The sequence below is a fragment of the Nipponia nippon genome, unplaced genomic scaffold (assembly GCF_047370975.1).
Source record: "Nipponia nippon isolate SJK-2023a ecotype South Korea unplaced genomic scaffold, ASM4737097v1 scaffold_72, whole genome shotgun sequence".
NCBI lineage: Eukaryota > Metazoa > Chordata > Aves > Pelecaniformes > Threskiornithidae > Nipponia > Nipponia nippon.
The window spans coordinates 51,311-69,775 of NW_028262394.1; the positions used below are offsets into that span (position 1 = coordinate 51,311).

The following is an 18,465-nucleotide window of genomic DNA, read 5'->3' on the forward strand; positions in this document are numbered from 1 at the left end:
GGGGCAAATAACCCTTCCCTTGGGGCAAATAACCTACCCCCGGGGCAAATGACCCCCCCATGGGGCAAATAATCCCTCACCTGGGGCAAATAACCCCTCACTGGAGCAAACACTTGCCCCACGGCAAATACCCCTCCGGGGCAAAAAAACGCCTCCCTTGGGGCAAATACCCCCCCGGGGCAAATAACCCCCTCATAGGGTAAATACCCCCCCATGGGGCAAATGACCCCCCCCTTGGGGCAAATGACCCCTCCCTTGGGGCAAATACCCCCCCATGGGGCAAATGACCCCTCCCTTGGGGCAAATGACCCCCCCTTGGGGCAAATCCCCCCCCCCCGGTACCTGTGCTCCCCCCGTGGGCGGGGCCGGGTGGGGGCGGGGCGGGGCCCAGAGCCCTGAGGGGGAGGTGGGGGAGGGGCGGGGGGGCACCACGTTCTCGTAGTCCTCGGCGTCTGGGCAGGGGCGGCCTGGGGGGGGGTGGGGGGGAACCCCAAAACTGCCCCAAATCGCCCCAAAACTGCCCCAAGCCCCGCCCCTTCCCTTAACCCCGCCCCTTCCCCTTAACCCCTCCCTGTCCCTTAACGCCCATTGCCCTTAACCCCGCCCCTTCCCCAACCCCTCCCCTTTTAGCCCCGCCCCTAAATGCCACGCCTTCCCATAGCCCGACCTGTTCCCCTCAACCCCGCCCATTTCCCTAACCACGCCCCCAAGCACGCCCACTACCATTAACTCCTCCCCTTAACCCCACCCCTAAGTGCCCCGCCTTCCTATAACCACGCCCCTTCCACAAACACCTCCCCCTGCAGCCCCGCCCCCGGGTAGCCCCGCCCACCGGTACCTCGGGCCTTCATGGCGGGGGCGGGGCCGGGGGGGCTGGAAGAGAGCGGGGGATGGGGATGGGGGGGGCAAGGACCCTGTCCCCAAGCGCCACCTCCCCATGGGGGCACCATGTCCCCAAGTGCCACCTCCCCCTGTGAGCCCCCTGTCCCCAAGTGCCACCTCCCCATGGGGGCACCATGTCCCCAAGTGCCACCTCCCCGCACAAGCCCTGTGTCCCCATGTGACGACAGTGTCCCCAAGTGCCACCTCCCAGGCGATGACCCTGTCCCCAAGTGCCACCTCCCCCTGCCACCCCCCAGCCCTGTCCCCGTCCCCAGCCCAGGGTCCCCCCATCTGGTGTCCCCATCCCCAGCCTTGGGGTCCTTATGTCCCTGTCCCCACCCCGGCGTCCCCATCCCAAGGTCCTTGTCCCCACCCCAGTGTCCTCTGTCCCTGTCCCCACCCTGGGGTCCCCACCCCGGTGTCCCCATCCCCACCCCAGTGTCCTCTGTCCCCATCCCCACCCCGGTGTCCCCATCCCATGTCCCTGTCCCCACCCCGGTGTCCTCTGTCCCTGTCCCCACCCCAGTGTCCCCATCCCAAGGTCCTTGTCCCCACCCCGGTGTCCTCTGTCCCTGTCCCCAGCCCGGTGTCCCCATCCCAGTGTCCCCGTCCCCACCTTGGCCACGTCCCAGTGCGACCCTGCCAGGTCCTGCCACCCACCCGTCACCAGCCACCACGTCCCTGTCACGGGCCACCGCGGCCCTCTCATGGGCCACCACGTCCCTGTCACGGGCCACCGCGGCCCTGTCACCAGCCACCACGTCCCTGTCATGGGCCACCACGTCCCTGTCACGGGCCACCGCGGCCCCCAGCCTGTCCCCAGGGGCCCCAGGGGGGAACCGAAACCGTCCCCAGCGCCAGAGCGGTGACGCAGCTGTCCCCAACCTCCCTGGGGTCCCCAACAACGGCTGCCAGCATCCCCGGAGGTCCCTGATTGTCCCCAAATGTCCCCAAATGTCCCACTGATGCCCAACGGTCTCCCCAGTGTCCCCAAACGTCCCCAAAGATCCCTGGCACCTGAAGTGGCCCCCCCTGTCTCTGGTGGTCCCCAAATGTCCCCAGGGGTCCCTGACCCCCCCAGTGTCCCCAAGGGTCCCCAAATGTCCCCAAAGGTCCCCAAGGGTCCCTGACACCCCCAGTGTCCCCAAATGTCCCGAAGGGTCCCTAAATGTCCCCCAAAGGTTCCTGACACCCCCAGTGTCCCCAAGGGCCCCTAAATGTCCCCAAAATGTCCCTGAGACCCCCCGTGTCCCCAAATGTCCCCAACATCCCCAAGGGTCCCCAGTGTCCCCAAGGGTCCCCAAAGGTCCCTGTCACCCCCAGGGGTCCCTGGTGGTCCCCAAATGTCCCCATGGGTCCCCAAATGTCCCCAAAAGGTCCCTGGCACCCCCCGTGTCCCCCCCAAATGTCCCCAGCCCCCCCGCACCCCCCGTTCCTCCCCCCCACCAGGGCGGCGCCAGAGGCGGAAGCGCCGCTCCAGCCGCCGCCGCCTCTGTGGTCCCAGGGCGGGGCGGGGGCACTTCCCGTTCCCCGGGTCCGTCCCGCTTTGGGCTCCGGGCGGGTTCCATTTCCCATCCCGACGGTTCCGGCATTTCCGGTGTTTTTCCGGTGTTTCCCGTTGTTTCCGGTTCCGGCGTTTCCGGTTCCGGTGTCCCGGAGCCCGTCCCGGGGCGGCCATGGGCGCTCACTTGGCGCGGCGCTACCTGGGGGGGGCGGAGACGGAGCCGGACCCGCTGCAGCTCCCGACCTTCCCCGCCGAGCTGGGGCTGCCGAACCGGACGCCCCGCGGTCAGTCCCGGTACCGGGGGCGGGGGGACGGGGCACGGGGGGGGCACCGGGGGCGGCGCTGACCCCGCTCCGGGCCCGGCCCCGCCCCGCAGGGCCCGGTCTGGGGGTGCCCTTGGGGTGTCCCCGCGGGACCGGGCCCCCCGCCTGTCCCCCGTGTCCCCGCCAATGTCCCCGCGTGTCCCCGCGTCTCCCCCGTGTCCCCCCTGGGCCCCCTGGGCCCCCCTGTGTGTGTCCCCCCCCCGTGTCCCCTCATGTCCCCCCCATGTCCCCCGTGTCGCCACCCATGTCCCCCCCGTCCCCATGTCCCCCTCCCCATGTCCCCCTCCGTGTCCCCCCATGTCCCCTCTGTGTCCCCACCGATGTCCCCTTCCTCGTCCCCATGTCCCCCTCCCCATGTCCCCCTCTGTGCCCCCCCCACGTCCCCTCCATGTCCCTTCGTGTCCCCCGTGTCCCCACCGATGCCCCCTCCCTCGCCCCCATGTCCCCCTCCCCATGTCCCCCTCTGTGTCCCCCCCATGTCCCCTCTATGTCCCTTCGTGTCCCCCGTGTCCCCACCGATGTCCCCTCCCTCGTCCCCATGTCCCCCTCCCCATGTCCCCCTCTGTGTCCCCCCATGTCCCCTCCACGTCCCTTCGTGTCCCCCGTGTCCCCACCGATGTCCCCTCCCTCGTCCCCATGTCCCCCTCCCCATGTCCCCCTCTGTGTCCCCCCATGTCCCCTCCATGTCCCTTCATGTCCCCCGTGTCCCCCCGTGTCCCCTCTGTGTCCCCACCAATGTCCCCCCCGTCCCCATGTCCCCCTCCCCATGTCCCCCTCTGTGTCCCCCCCACGTCCCCTCAATGTCCCTTCGTGTCCCCCGTGTCCCCACCGATGTCTCCCCATGTCCCCCCGTGTCCCCTGTCCTCTCCCCCCGCCATGTCCCCGCCATGTCCCCTCCCCCCTGTCCTCAGTGTCCCCCCGTGTCCCCACCAATGTCCCCCCGTGTCCCTCTGTGTCCCCTCCCCGCTTCGCGTCCCCCATTCCCTCCCCTGTCCCCCCACCTCCCTTCCGTGTCCCCCCCGTGTCCCCCCCATCCCCTCCCCCCTCTGCCCCCCGTGCCCTGCCCCCACGCGTGGCCCAGCACGCGAACGCCCTTGTCACCGTCCCCTGTCCCCCCCGTCCCTGTCCCCTCCCACCTGTCCCGGCTGGGTCCCCCATCCCCCTCCCCGTCCCTCGTCCCTGACGTCCCCCCCCGTGTCCCTGCCTGTCCCCCACGCGCCCCCCCGTGCCACACGGTGCCACCACCGCTGCTGTGGCAGCCGGATGTGTCCCCACCCCTGCTGCGTGTCCCCATGTGCCACCAGGGTGTCGATGTCCCTGTGGCGGCCACCCACCGTGTCCCCACCCCTGTCACCCCCCCCCCCCGTCTCCATCCCTGCTGTGTGTCCCCACGTGCCACGTGGGTGTTGACATCCCTGCGGTGGCCACCCCCCTTGTCCCCAACCCTGCCGTGTCCCCACGTGTGTCCCCAGGTGCCGCGTGGGTGCCGATGTCCCCGCGTGCCACCCTGTGTCCCCACTCCAGCCACATCCCCCGGTCCCCGTCCTTGCCGCGTGTCCCCAGGTGCCACGTGGGTGCCGATGTCCCCGCGGTGGCCACCCACTGTCCCCAACCCTGCCACGTCCCCCTGTCCACGTCCCTGCTGTGTGTCCCCACGTGCCACGTGGGTGCTGATGTCCCTGCAGTGGCCACCCACTGTGTCCCCAACCCTGTTGTGTGTCCCTATGTGTCACGCGTGTCCCCACGTCCCCGTGGTGGCCACCCACCATGTCCCCACCCCTGCCACGTCCCCCTGTCCCCATCCCAGCTGTGTCCCCTGTGCCACATCTGTGCCAATGTCCCCGCAGTGGCCACCCGCCGTGCCCCCACCCCTGCCACCTCCCCTGGTCCCCACCCCTGCTGCGTGTCCCCACGTGGGTGCCGATGTCCCCGCAGCGGCCACCCGCCGTGTCCCCACCCCTGCTGTGTCCCCTCAGTCCCTGTCCTTGCTGTCTGTCCCCAGGTGCCACGTGTGTCCCCATGTCCCCGCATGCCCCACCCTGTCCCCACTCCTGCTGTCCCCCCAGTCCTTGTCCTTGCCATGTGTCCCCACGCGTCCCCACGTGCCACGTGGGTGCCGATGTCCCCATGGTGGTCACCCGCTGTGTCCCCACCCCTGCCGTGTCCCCCAGTCCCCATCCCTGCTGTGTGTCCCCAGGTGCCACGTGTGTCTCGATGTCCCCTCAGTGGCCGCCCCGTGTCCCCCAACCCTGCCGTGTCCCCCAGTCCCCCCCCCCCCCCGCTGTGTGTCCCCACTTGTCCCCAGGTGCCACGTGTGTCCCCATGTCCCCGCGGTGGCCACCCACCGTGTCCCCAACCCTGCCACGTCCCCCGGTCCCCATCCTTGCCTCGTGTCCCCACGTGCCACGTGGGTGCCGATGTCCCCGCAGCGCCGCGGCCCCACCCCCGCTGCGTGTCCCCACGTGCCACGTACGTCCCCGCGTGCCCCCCTCCCCCCCCCCCCAGCCGCGTCCCCCCCGTGTCCCCCCGCGGGCGCTGACCCTCGCGTCCCCCCCGCTGACAGCGATGGTGGCCACGGCGCAGCAGCTGGCGGGGGGCCGGGTGCCGCTGGAGCAGCGGGATTTCTGCGCCCACCATCTGCTGCGGCTGCTGCGCTGCCAGCGCGACGCCTTCCCCCTCCCCTGGGAGTGCCGGGACCTGCGCCACGCCTGGGACGCCTGCCAGCACCGCGAGTACCGCGGGGACGGGGACGGGGACGGGGACGGGGGGACACGGGGCTGGGAGGGGGAAACGGGGATGTGGATGGGCGGGGATGAGGGGGACGGGGGGGAGGGGGCCGGGGAGGGGACATGGAGGGGACGCGGGGACGCGGGGGGGGACACGAGAATATGGAGGGGACATGGGGACATGGAGGGGACACAGGAGGGACATGGAGGGGACACGGGGATGTGGAGGGGACATGGAGGGGACATGGGGACACAGAGGGGACACGGGGACGTGGAGGGGACATGGAGGGGACACGAGGATATGGAGGGGACATGGGGACATGGAGGGGACACAGGAGGGATGTGGAGGGGACATGGGGACGTGGAGGGGACACGGGAGGGACATGGAGGGGACACGGGGATGTGGAGGGGAGATGGGGGGACATGGGGACGTGGAGGGGACATGGGGACGTGGAGGGAACAGAGGAGGGACATGGAGGGGAGAGGGAGGGGACACAGAGACATGGAGGGGACACCAGGACTTGGGGGGGACACAGGGACATGGAGGGGACAGGGAGGGGACACGGGGGGCACGGGGACACCAGGCCGGGGGGAGGACATGGGGACAGCAGGCCATGGAGGGGACACAGAGACATGGGGGGGGACAGGGACATGGAGGGGACACGGGAGGGACATGGGGGGGCACGGGGACAGCAGGACTTGGGGGGGACATGGGATACAGAGGGGACATGGGGACACCAGGACGCAGGGAGGGACACAGAGGGGACATGGGGACACCAGGGCATGGCGGGGGACACGGGGACAGGGGACATGGCAACAAGGACACGGGTGGGAGGGGGGACACGGGGGGACACCAGGACACGTCAGTGGGGGGTGACAGGGACAGGGGGTTGGGGGACACCGGGAGTGAGGGGACAGGGGAGGGGGGGACACAGGGACACTGCGGTGGCCTCTGGGGTTCCCTGTCCCCACGGTGTCCCCACCCTGTGTGTCCCCCCCCGCCTCGCGGTGTCCCCCGCCGCGGCGGCGGCCCCGGTGACACGCGGGTGACGCGCCCGTCCCTAGCTACGTCATGCGCATGAAGGAGTTCGAGCGCGAGCGGCGGCTGCTCCAGCGCCAGAAGCGGATCCGGCAGCGGGAGGCGGCGGCTGCCACCGGCGAGTGACGGTGACGCGGGGACACCCGGTGACACGGGGACGCCCGGTGACGCGGGGACGCCCGCTGCGCAATAAACCCGCGGAGCTGACGCTGCGCTGGCCCGTCACTGCGCTCGGGGACGCCGCGGTGGCTCGCCCCCGGGGTGGCTGTCACCCCCCTGCCAGCTTGGGGACAGTGGGGACTGTCCCCAGAGGGTGGCCGGGACCCCCCACGTGTCCCCGTGGGGTGGGACAATGACAGGGCCACGCGTAGAAGGGGGTGACACGATTTATTGTTGCCTGCGGGGACGGGGCGCAATGACAGGTTATGTGTGGGTGACACACATCATTCCCGGCCACCGCGGGTGACGCGGGCCATGGTGACAGGCCAGACGTGGGTGACACCGCTTTGTCACCGACGGTGGCCTCAGCTGCTGCCACCGCTGTCACCGGGTGGCTGGGTCAGCCCCGTGGGTGACACTGCCGCTAGGGAGGGGACAGCGGGGACGGGGACAGCGGGGACGGGTCCCTGGAGGGGACAGGGACGCCGGGGGTGGGACCCCGCGGGTGAGGGGACAGCAGGGCCACGTCCCCGTGTCCTGCTGTGAGCACGGGGAGGACAACAGCCCCCTGTCCCCTGTCCTTGTGTCCCCTGTCCCCACCGCTGGCTCAGGGCGTTACCGGGATGTCCCCACACTGTCCCCAAGGCTCAGTGCGGGACGGGGGGGTGACAAGGACAGGTCAGGGTGTCCCCAAGGCTCAGTGCGGGACGGGGGGGTGACAAGGACAGGTCAGGGTGTCCCCGTGCTGTCCCCAAGGCTCAGTGCAGGACAGAGGGGTGACAAGGACAGGTCAGGGTGTCCCTGCAGGGTCTGGGGGTGTCCCTGGGTGTCCCAGCAGGAAGGGGACGATGGGGGCCGGGGTGTCCCCGCAGGGTGTGGGGTGTCCCTGGGCTGTCCCCGCAGGGTGTCCCCGCAGGGTGCGGGGTGTCCCCGGGCGTCGCCGGTGTCACAGCAGGAAGGGGACGATGGGGGAGCGCAGGGGCGGGTAGTCGCGGAACTCCCGCAGGTAGCTGCGGTGCTTGCCCTGCGCCCAGATGGCCATCTGCACGAAGCCCACCAGCGAGAAGAGGGCCACTGCGGGGGGCCACCGTCACCACGGGGGACAGGGAGGGGACACGGGGGACGGGGGGACCGGGGGGGCGGGGAGGGGGGATTTGGGAGCCAGGGGTGGGACACTGGGCCCAGGGTGGGACAGGGGACATGGGGGGACCCCGGGGGGGAGAGGGGACGTGGGGGGGACAGGAGGGACCCCGGGGGGGAGAGGGGACGTGGGGGGGACAGGAGGGACCCCGGGGGGGGGGGGACACGGGGGGGGGGGAGGGGAAGATGGGACATGGGGACCCCAGGGTGGGACCGGGGACATGGGGAACCCCAGGGGGGAGAGAGGACATGGGGGGTGACCCCGGGGGGGAGAGGGGACGTGGGAGGGACCCCGGGGGGGACAGGAGGGACCCCAGGGGGGGACAGGAGGGACCCCGGGGGGCAGGGGACACAGGGGAGGGGAGGAAAGATGGGACATGGGGAACCCCGGGGGGAGAGGGGACGTGGGGGGGACAGGAGGGACCCCGGGGGGGACAGGGGACATGGGGACCCTGGGGGGCAGAGGGGACGTGGAGGGGGGAGATGGGACATGGGGCCACCCCAGGGTGGGACTGGGGACATGGGGGGACAGGGGGAGCCCCAGGGGGGAATGGGGGACATGGGGACACCCCACGGTGCCCCCCCGCCCCAAGGGTGACCCCCTCCCATCAGCATCCCCCCCCTTAAGGTGCCCCCAATCCCAATCCTCCCCCCAGGGTGCCCCCCCGGGTGCCCCCCCAGCCCTGCCCCCCCCCCCCGGGTGCCCCCCGCTCACCGGGCAGACCCTGCGCCATGAGGGGGAACCCGACCCAGGACCCACCCTGGGGGGGGGGGCAGCCCCCATTGGGGGGGGGCGGCTCCCCCCGGGGTGCCCCCCCCCCAGTGTCTCTGCCCCCCCCCCCCGGGGCTCCCCCAGCACAGCAGTGACCCCCCAGCACACTGCCCCCCCCCCTCCAGCAGACCCCCATCGGGGTGGTGGAGCCCCCCGCAGTGCCAGGTCCTTCCCCCCCCCCAAATTGTCCCCCCTGCCCCCCAGGGCAGTGTCCCCCCCGGGCAGTGCCCCCCCGGGGCACTGTCCCCCCCCGGGGCACTGTCCCCCCCAGGGCAGTGTCACACCCTCCCCCCAGTGTGGTGTTACCCCCCGCCCCGGGCACTGTCCCCCTCCCCCCAGTGCAGTGTCCCCCACCAGGGCAGTGTCACACCCCCCCCCCCAGGGCACTGTCATCCCCACCCCCGCAGTGCCCCCCCCCCCCCGGGCAGCCTCACCCCCTCCCCCCACTGCAGTGTCCCCCCAGGGCACTGTGTGACCCCCCCCAGTGTGGTGTGTGTCCCCCAGGGCGGTGTCACCCCCCCCCCAGTGTGGTGTCACCCCCCCCAGTGTGGTGTGTGTCCCCCAGAGCGGTGTCACCCCCCCCAGTGTGGTGTCACCCCCCAGGGCACCCTCACCCCCTCCCCCCACTGCAGTGTCCCCCCCAGGGCAGTGTCACCACCCCACCCCCCCCCCAGGGCACTGTGTGACCCCCCCAGGGCAGTGTCCCCCCCCAGGGCAGTGTCCCCCCCCAGTGTGGTGTGTCCCCCCCAGGGCGGTGTCACCCCCACCCCCCCCGTGTGGTGTCACCCCCCAGGGCACTCTCACCCCCTCCCCCCACTGCAGTGTCCCCCCCCAGGGCAGTGTCCCCCCCCCCAGTGTGGTGTGTGTCCCCCAGGGCGGTGTCACACCCCCCCCCCCCCGTGTGGTGTCACCCCCCAGGGCACCCTCACCCCCTCCCCCCACTGCAGTGTCCCCCCCCAGGGCAGTGTGTGTGTCCCCCCCCCCCAGGTCGCGGTGCCCCCCCACCTCGTAGGTGTAGTTGGGGCAGGAGACGAGGAGGAAGAGCCAGGTGAAGGGGTTGCGGGTGGGATACGGGATCTTCCGGGTCTTGGAACCTGCCCCGGCGCACACGCGTGACCCCCCACACGCGTGACCCCCCCCACGCGTGACCCCCCCCCCCCCAATGCCTCTGCGCTGGCCCGTGTGTGTCGTGTGTGTGTGTGTCCCCCCAAGCCCACGGGCGCTCCCACACGCGTGTGTGGGGTTGCGGGCGCCACGCTGTGCTCCCTCCCACGCGTGTGCCCCCCCCCCCCCGCCCCCGCCACGGCACACGCGTGTGCCTCCGCGCCGTCACGCGCCCTCCCTGTGCCCCGCCCCCCCCCCCCCCAGCCCGTGGGTGCTCCCACACGCGCGTGCGTGGCCGTGCGCCCTGGCTCTGCACCCCTCCCGACACGCGTGTGCCCCTCCCCCCCAGGCTCGCGTGCCGCCCAAGGAACACGCGTGGGCAGCAGCACACGCGTGTGCGTAGCCCGGTGCCCGCCGCCCCCCCGCGTCCCCTCACCGGCCGGGCGCAGGTTCCGCAGGGCCACGTGGATGGAGAAGTTGCGGGGTTGGCAGAACGGGGGGGGGGGGGGCAGGGGGGGCCCTGAGCCACGGGCAGCACCCGGACCCCCCCCCCAGCACCCATCTGCACCCCGGTGCCCCCCCCAGCACCCCAATGCCCCCCAGCACCCACTGGGACCCCCCCCAGCATGCGCCAGCACCCCAATGGCCCCCAGTGCCCACCCCAGCACCCACTGGGACCCCCCCCCCCAGCACCCCAATGCCCCCCCCAGCACCCACTGGGACCCCCCCCCAGCACCCCAATGCCCCCCCAGCACCCACTGGGACCCCCCCCAGCACCCCAATGCCCCCCCAGCACCCACTGGGACCCCCCCCCAGCACCCCAATGCCCCCCAGCACCCACTGGGACCCCCCCCCAGCACCCCAATGGCCCCCCCAGCACCCACTGGGACCCCCCCCCAGCACCCACCAGCAGCTCAATGTCCCCCAGTGCCCCCCAGCACCCACTGGGACCCCCCAGCACCCCAATGCCCCCCAGCACCCACTGGGACCCCCCCAGCATGCGCCAGCACCCCAATGGCCCCCAGTGCCCACCCCAGCACCCACTGGGACCCCCCCCCCCAGCACCCCAATGCCCCCCCAGCACCCACTGGGACCCCCCCCAGCACCCCAATGCCCCTCCCAGCACCCACTGGGACCCCCCCAGCACCCCAATGCCCCCCCCAGCACCCACTGGGACCCCCCCCCCAGCACCCCAATGCCCCCCCAGCACCCACTGGGACCCCCCCCAGCACCCCAATGGCCCCCCCAGCACCCACCAGGAAGACGGCGAGCGCCAGCTTCACCTGCTCGTCACCGTAGGCTGGGGGGACACGGGGGGGTCAGGGACACCAACCCCTCCCCCCGTGGTGTCCCCACAGGGGACATGGGGACACGAAGGGACACGAGCGGCCACGGGGGGGGGGCGTACAGCGGGTGGTTGATGGGACGGGGGACAGGAAATGGTGACAGCGATGGTGACAGATGCAATGGGGGACAGGGACAGGTGACAAGGGCGGTGACACTCACCAGGAGGGTGTACAGCGGGTGGTTGGTGGGACAGGGGACAGTGATGGTGACAGTGACACTCACTGAGGGGGTGTACAGCGGGTGGCTGATGCAATGGGGGACAGGTGACAGTAACGCTGACACTCACCAGGGTGGGTGTACAGTGGGTGGTTGATGCAACAGGGGACAGGGATGGTGACAATGACGCTCACCGGGGGAGGGTGTACAGTGGGTGGTTGATGCGATGGGGGACATCATCACGGGACAGGTGACAAGGAGGGTGACAGTGACAGTGACACTGGGTGGGGTGTACAGCGGGTGGTTGATGTGATGGGGGACAGGGAGGGTGACAGTGACGGTGACACTCACCGGGAGGGTGTACAGCGGGTGGTTGATGGGACAGGGGAATGGGACGGTGACAATAACGTTCACCAGGGGGGTGTACAGCGGGTGGCTGATGTGATGGGGGACAGGGGACAGGGAGGGTGACAGTGACGGTGACACTCACCGGGGGGGGTGTACAGCGGGTGGTTGATGTAATAGGCCATCCAGGCGGCGAAGCCCCAGTAGTAGGTGCAGTTCTGGGGGGAAGCGGGAGGGGTTGGGGACACGTTGGGGACACCAGGAGGGGACAGGCGGTGACCGGGTGACACCTGGGGACACCCAGATGCCAGTGCCCAGGGGCCCCAGGCATTCCTGCGCGGGGGGAGAGGGGGAGAGGGCGGCCGAAGGGACACGGAGGGGGTGGCGGGGTGGCCCGGCCGCGGTGGGGACAGGGAGGGGACGGCGGGGGGTGACGCGGGCGATGCGGGTGTCACCTTGAAGATGTTGCGCAGGGGCATGGTGCCGTGGGAGAAGCGGTGGACGAAGAGCGTCTCCAGCAGGCGCTTGATGTAGTGGAACGAGTGACAGCAGCACGCCAGGCTGGGGGGACGCGGGGGGGGGGGACATGGGGGCACGCCCTGGGGGGGATGTCCCACGCCCCGGGACCCCCCGCGCCCCCCTGTCCCCCGCCACACTGGCTGTTGTCCCCCGCTGTCCCCCCACTGCCGTCCCTGGGGGTGCAGACCCCCCCCCTCCAGCCCCCAGAGCCCCCCCAGGGCTGGGGGACCCCCGGTGCAGCCCCCCAAGTCCCTGAACCCCCAGAGGGCAGCCCCCAGCCCCCCTCCCTGGGTGTGAGGACCCCCAATTCACCCCCTGCACCCCCCAGGCAGCCCCCCAGCTCTCAGCACCCCAAATTCATCCCCCTGGCACCCCCAACATGGCCCCCAGCTCCCCCCAGATCTCAGGATCCCCCAATTCAGACCCCCCCAGCAGCCCCCCCCCCAAGTCCAAGGACCCCAAATTCAGCCCCACGACCCCCCCAACGTGGCCCAAGCCCTGGCCAGGGCAGCCTCACTCCCCAGTTCAGCCCCCCCACCCCCCGGCAGCCCCCCACCTTCAAGGACCCCCCATTTCAGCCCCCCCAGGTCTCAGGACCCCCAATTCAGCCTCTCCAACCCCCCTGACAGCCCCCCAGGGTCTGTGACCGCCAATTCAGCGCCCCAGCTCTCAGGACCCCCAATTCAGCCTCCCCCAGGTCCTGTGACCCCCAATTCAGCCCCCCAGGTCTCAGGACCCCCAATTCAGCCTCCCCCCAGGTCCTGTGACCCCCAATTCAGCCCCCCAGGTCTCAGGACCCCCAATTCAGCCTCCCCCCAGGTCCTGTGACCCCCAATTCAGCCCCCCCAGGTCTCAGGACCCCCAATTCAGCCTCCCCCAGGTCCTGTGACCCCCAATTCAGCCCCCCCAGGTCTCAGGACCCCCAATTCAGCCTCCCCCCAGGTCCTGTGACCCCCAATTCAGCCCCCCAGGTCTCAGGACCCCCAATTCAGCCTCCCCCAGGTCCTGTGACCCCCAATTCAGCCCCCCAGGTCTCAGGACCCCCAATTCAGCCTCCCCCAGGTCCTGTGACCCCCAATTCAGCCCCCCAGGTCCGAGGACCCCCCATTGAGTCCCCGCCCCCAGGTGTCAGGACCCCCAATTCAGCCCCCCCCCAGGTCCTGTGACCCCCAATTCAGCCCCCCAGGCCTCAGGACCCCCAATTCAGCCCCCCCAGAGCCTGTGCCCCCCAATTCAGCCCCCCCAGGTCTCAGGACCCCCAATTCAGCCCCCAGCCCTGCCAGCGCAGCCCCCTCCATTTCAGTACCCCCAGTTCAGCCCCCCAGCCCTGCCAGTGCAGCCCCCCATATCCTATGACCCCCAAATCAGCCTCCTGGCCCCCAAACCTGACCTCCACCCCCCTCCCCGACTCCCCCAACCCCCCTGACCCCCCAGCCCCCCCCCGTGTCCCCCCCAACCCCCCGCGGTCCCCCCCACTGACTGGACGACGGGGTGGCGGCTGGCGGTGAAGTCGTAGCGGGGTCCGTAGAGGAAGGGGACGCGGAAGTAGAAGAGCAGGTAGATGAGCAGCGGCCCCGCGTACTCCGTCAGGAAGACCTGCGGACGGACGGACGGATGGACAGACGGATGGACGGGGGGGCCACAGAGGGACAGGGGGATGCACAGAGGGACAAGGGTGACGCGGAGAGAGGCAGGGACAGACAGAGGGGTGGGGGGCAGGGATGGACACAGGGACGGAGGGATGGGGGGCTGGAGGGACAGAGGGATGGACAGAAGGACATGGGGACACACAGGAGGAGGCAGGGATGGACAGACGGACAGAGGGATCGGGGTGTGAGGGACAGAGGAGCGGATGGAGGGGGACAGGGATGGACAGAGGGCTGGAAGGACAGAGAGACAGACAGAGGGCTGGAGGGAGGGACAGAGGGAGGGACGCAGGGACGGACAGACAGGCAGAGGAACAGAGGGAGGGACAGACAAACAGACAGAGGGACATGGGTACAGACAGAGCAGCAGACGGAGGGCTGGAGGGACAGAGAGACGGACAAAGGGGCAGGCAGAGGGAGGGACAGACGGATGGAGGGCTGGAAGTGCACAGGGACAGAGGAGCAGAAAGAGGGATGGACAGAGGGACAGACGGAGGGACACACGGACAGACAGGAGTGGACAGAAGGACGGACAGAGGGACTCAGGGACAGTGGAGGGCTCAGCTGAGGGATGGAAGGCTGGACGCACAGGAGAGGTGACAGTACAGGGGGATGGACAGAGGGACAGAGGCACTAAGGGGGGGACAGACGGACGGAGAGCAGGCTGGGGGGATGGACAGAGGGACAGAGGCACTAAGGGGGGGACAGACGGACAGAGAGTGGGCTGGGGAGGGCAGGCGGGTAAACTGGGGGATGGCGAGAGGGAGGGAGGGCCGGGGGGATGGAAGGATGGACAGAGGGACAGCTGGGGGGGCCAGATGGAGGGACGGCCGGAGGGACGGACAGACGGACGCCTCACCGTCACCCAGCTGATCTGGGCCCCCAGGTCGCGGAAGTAGAAGGTGGCGGTGGTGCCCACGGGCAGGCTCTGCAGCACGTCCTCGTCCTTCAGGGACCTGCCCTCTGCGGGGACACGCGCCCTGGTGACCGCCACCCCCGCGGGATCGGGGACACCCTGGGGACAACCCGGGGACATCCCGGGGACACCCCACCCCCGCGGTGGCACTCACTGGGGTCCAGGCGCAGGGACTGTCTGGCCGGGTACCACTGGGGATCTGCGGGAGAGAAGGAACGGTGTTGGGGACACTGCAGGGACACGGCCGCGGCGGGGACAGCGATGGCACCGAGATGGGGCCCTTGTCACGAGGGGGGTCCCCAGGGTGCTACAACGGGTCCCTTGTCACAGTGATGGTCTCCACGGCCCTGTGACGTGTCCCTTGTCACGATGAGAGTCCCCAAGACCCTGTGACAGGTCTCTGGTCATGACGAGGGTTCCCCATGGCCCCGTGACGGGTCCCTGGTCATGATGGTGACCACGATGGCCCTGTGACAGGTCCCCAGCCACAACGAGGGTCCCCACGGCCCTGTGATAGGTCCCTTGTCACGACGGGGGTCCCCAAGGCCCCGTGACTGGTGCCCAGCCACGATGAGGTCCCCAAGGCCCTGTGACGGGTCCCTGGCCACAATGAGGGTCCCCAAGGCCCCGTGACGGGTCCCTGGTCGTGATGTTGACCATGACGGCCCTGTGACAGGTCCTCAGCCACAACGAGGGTCCCCACGGCCCTGTGACGGGTCCCCTGTCACGATGGGGGTCACCACGGCCCCATGACGGGTCCCCAACCACAATGGAGACCACGCTGGCCCTGTGACAGGTCCTCGGTTGCAACAAGGGTCCCCACCACGCCATGACGGGGTCCCCATGGCCCCGTGACAGGTCCCCAGCCACAATGGAGCCCACGATGGCCCTGCGATGGGTCCCTGGTCACTACGGGGACCACAATGTCCCCATGAAGGGTCCCCAGCCATGACAGGGGTCTCCATGGCCGCAGGACAGGTCCCCAGCCACCATGAGGGTCCCCACGGCCCCGTGACGGGTCCCCAGCCACAACGGAGCCCAGGATGGCCCTGCGATGAGTCCCTGGCCACAATGGTGACCACAATGGTCCCATGACAGGATGACAGGTCCCCAGCCACCACGAGGGTCCCCACATCCCCGTGACGGGTCCCCAGCCACCACGAGGGTCCCCACCACCCCGCGGAGGGTCCCCAGCTGCCACAAGGGTCCCCAGCGGAGGGTCCTCGTCTCCGTCCGTACGTACGGGTCTTGGTGAAGAGGCTCTTGATCTCGGCGATGGTGGCGTTGGGCTCCACCTGCGGGCAAGCGAGAAGCCGTCGGGGGGCTGCTGGGGCGCCCGTGCCTCAGTTTCCCCTTCCCCCAGCCCCCCACCCAGGGGGACAGGGGACAAGGGGGAGGGGACACATGTGTCCCCCCTCCTCCAGGTACCTTATCGAGGAAGCAGAGCTTCTCCCGTGTCCGGGCATCCAGGATCTCCACCTCGAAGAAGAGGACGGCTTTCTTCGTCTTCTTGGTGGGGGGAGCCTGGCGCCACAGCCCCAGGATGGGGGACGGGGACACCTGGCCCCCCTCGCGGGGCAACCCCGTTCCCTCCATGTCACCAGCCCCTGGGGACACCGCGGGGACGCCGGTGCGCCCAGCCGAAACCCGATCGGTCCCCGGGGAGCTGCTAAATATAAACCTCCCCCCCCCCACCTCGGGGTGGCTCTTGGCCCCGGTGGCCCTGGAGGTGGCCCCGCAGGTGGCCACGGGAGGGACAGGGAGCGGTGGCCAGTGGGGACAGAGGGGACAGGAGCACAGCGCAGGTGGGAGGTAAGGCTGGCCCCCCCCGCCCCGACACCCCTAGGTCCCCAAGGGCCTCGGTGGCACGAGGGTGGGGACAGGTCTGCATCACCCTGGGATATCGCGACAGGACGGGGGTCTGTCACCCTGGGACGCCCTGACGGGGACAGGGGTCTGTCACCACAACGGGGACAGGGGTCTGTCACCTTGGGACGCCCTGACGGGGACGGGGGTCTGTCACCACGACGGGGACAGGGGTCTGTCGCCCTGGGACGCCCTGATGGGGACGGGGGTCTGTCACCCTGGGACACCCCGTCAGGAACAGGGGTGGCACCTCTGGGTCACCCCAACGGGGACAGGGGTCTGTCACCCCTGTGCCACCCCAACGGGGGTCTGTCACCCTCGGTCACCCCACTGGGGACAGGGACATGTCACCCCTGTGCCACCCCATTGGGGACAGGGCTCTGTCACTCTGTGACACCCCCGGGGGCCACCCTGGATGCACCAAACCGTGGTGACGGTGACGGGGCCAGGCCCGGCGCCATGGGGGGAGGTTGATTTTGGCTCTTTCCCCCCTCCGTGGGGCCGCGTCCCGCCCGTGGCGGCGGCACCGTCACCGCTGAGCTATGGCAACCATCCGCCCGCGGCTCCTGCGGCCACCGCCGGCGGGACGGGGCCACTGGGGGTGGGGGGTGGGGGGGGAACCGTGCCGGGGCTCCTCATCCCCGGGGCACGGCGGGCAGCCTGCCTGACGGCCCAGGCAGGCCGGGGCTGGCAGCGCCGCGGGCAGCAGCCGCTCTCCCAGCCCCGGTGCTACCGGTTCCCCCCCCTGCCCGGGGCGGGGGCAGCCGGGCCGGTGCAGACAGCGAGGGAGGGGGCAGGGACCCCCCCCCCCCCGCCGCAAGGCCTGAGGGGACACCGAGCCCCCGCCGCCCCGGGGGGCGACACCTCGGGGTGGGCCCGTGGGTAGGCCGCCACACCCGTCGCCGTCACCGCTGCCGTCATCGCTGTCGTCATTCTGTCACGGTTGTTGCAACAGGGTGTGCGGGGGCCAAGGGAGGGGAGGCGCGGCCATGACAGGCCCGGGCAAGGCGCGGCGGGACGGGACGGGACGGGACGGGACGGGACGGGACGGGCCCGGGCGTGGCGGGGCGGGCCCGAGGGGGGCGGCTGGGCCCTGATGAACCGGGCCGGGCCCCGCCGAACCGATCCGGGTCCCGCTGAACCGATCCGGGCCCCGCTGGACCGGACCGGGCCCGCGCCGAACCGGGCCAGGCCCCACCGGAGGGAGCAGGCCCCGACCAGGCCCCGACATTGCGCATGCGCGGCCCAGAGCCACGCCCCCCACGCGTGCGCAGTGACGCAGCCCCCCCCGGGGTGCCCGGCGCATGCGCGGAAGGGATGGCGGCGGCCCGGAAAGGAGCGGAACGGGGTCGGCGGGGCCGGGCCGTGAGGGGGAGCCGGGGCCGGGCCGGGGCCGGGCCGGGGCGGGGGCCGGGGCCGCCTCACCTCGTAGTGCTTCATGGCCGCCGCCGCTCCGCCGCCGCTGCCGCCGCTCCCCCGCTGCCCCCCCCCACGTGACCCGCCTTTTCACCTGGCGGGCGGGGCCCCGCGCCGCCCGCCAATCGCCGCCGGGCGGTTGGTGGGAAGCAGCCAATCAGGGCGCGGGGACTCGCTGGCCCCGCCCCTCCACCGCCCTCTCTCTTTCCCGCCCCGCTTGTTACCGGGGTAACGGGAACGCCTGACAGCGCCGCGGCCAATGGGAAGCGGAGACGGGGGGGAGAGTGATGGCGGCGGCGGCCAATGGGCTCGCGGGGGAGGCCCAAGGGGCGGGGGAACGCCGCGGGGGGCGGGGCCTGCGGAGGGGGGGGTGACACGGAGGGGCCTGGGGACGCGGCGGGGACACGGCGGGGACGCGGGGCCACCTGCGGGCACAGCCCCCCCCGGGTCCCCCCGGGTCCCCCCGGGTCCCCCTGTCCCCACGGCCCCGTGGCCCTGTGACCCCCGCGGCCCCTCGTCCCCATGGCCCTTGGCCACCCGTCCCCCGTATTCCCGTGTCCCCACGTCCCTCTGTCCTCATGTCCCCATGTCCAGACGTCCCCCAT

General features: G+C 71.2%; 2 protein-coding genes and 1 long non-coding RNA gene across 3 annotated transcripts; 1 reads left to right on the forward strand and 2 right to left on the reverse strand.

The window, feature by feature from the left end:
• Nucleotides 1-382: 382 nt before the first annotated feature.
• Nucleotides 383-1,909, reverse strand: LOC148050695 (uncharacterized). Its single transcript, XR_015700849.1, has 3 exons — nt 1,499-1,909; nt 839-873; nt 383-467 (listed from the first exon to the last, which is right to left on the reverse strand). It is a non-coding gene; the product is annotated as an uncharacterized LOC148050695 (long non-coding RNA).
• Nucleotides 1,910-2,504: 595 nt separating this feature from the next.
• On the forward strand, nt 2,505-6,681 carry NDUFB7 (NADH:ubiquinone oxidoreductase subunit B7). Its single transcript, XM_087741087.1, has 3 exons — nt 2,505-2,670; nt 5,273-5,441; nt 6,501-6,681. The coding sequence occupies exons 1-3, from the start codon at nt 2,559-2,561 to the stop codon at nt 6,598-6,600; spliced, it is 381 nt and encodes a 126-aa protein (XP_087597213.1). The 5' UTR covers nt 2,505-2,558; the 3' UTR covers nt 6,601-6,681.
• A 755-nt stretch (nt 6,682-7,436) lies between these two features.
• Nucleotides 7,437-17,973, reverse strand: TECR (trans-2,3-enoyl-CoA reductase). Its single transcript, XM_087741088.1, has 13 exons — nt 17,870-17,973; nt 16,007-16,057; nt 15,822-15,873; nt 14,733-14,777; nt 14,522-14,625; nt 13,497-13,612; nt 11,953-12,058; nt 11,643-11,715; nt 10,905-10,949; nt 10,086-10,142; nt 9,551-9,639; nt 8,489-8,534; nt 7,437-7,707 (listed from the first exon to the last, which is right to left on the reverse strand). Exons 1-13 carry the CDS (start codon nt 17,882-17,884, stop codon nt 7,580-7,582), a joined length of 927 nt encoding a protein of 308 aa, XP_087597214.1. The 5' UTR covers nt 17,885-17,973; the 3' UTR covers nt 7,437-7,579.
• Between the last annotated feature and the right edge of the window lie 492 nt (nt 17,974-18,465).

Excerpts from the sequence above, each read along its gene's own strand:
- NDUFB7 (XM_087741087.1), top strand. The coding sequence starts at position 2,559 with ATGGGCGCTCACTTGGCGCGGCGCTACCTGGGGGGGGCGGAGACGGAG. Across the intron at positions 2,671-5,272 it reads GCCGAACCGGACGCCCCGCG|CGATGGTGGCCACGGCGCAG; the intron begins GTCAGTCCCGGT and ends CCCCGCTGACAG. Across the intron at positions 5,442-6,500 it reads GACGCCTGCCAGCACCGCGA|CTACGTCATGCGCATGAAGG; the intron begins GTACCGCGGGGA and ends GCCCGTCCCTAG.
- TECR (XM_087741088.1), bottom strand. Across the intron at positions 13,613-14,521 it reads CCCAGATCAGCTGGGTGACG|GTCTTCCTGACGGAGTACGC; the intron begins GTGAGGCGTCCG and ends GTCCGTCCGCAG. Across the intron at positions 12,059-13,496 it reads AGCCGCCACCCCGTCGTCCA|CCTGGCGTGCTGCTGTCACT; the intron begins GTCAGTGGGGGG and ends GCGTCCCCCCAG.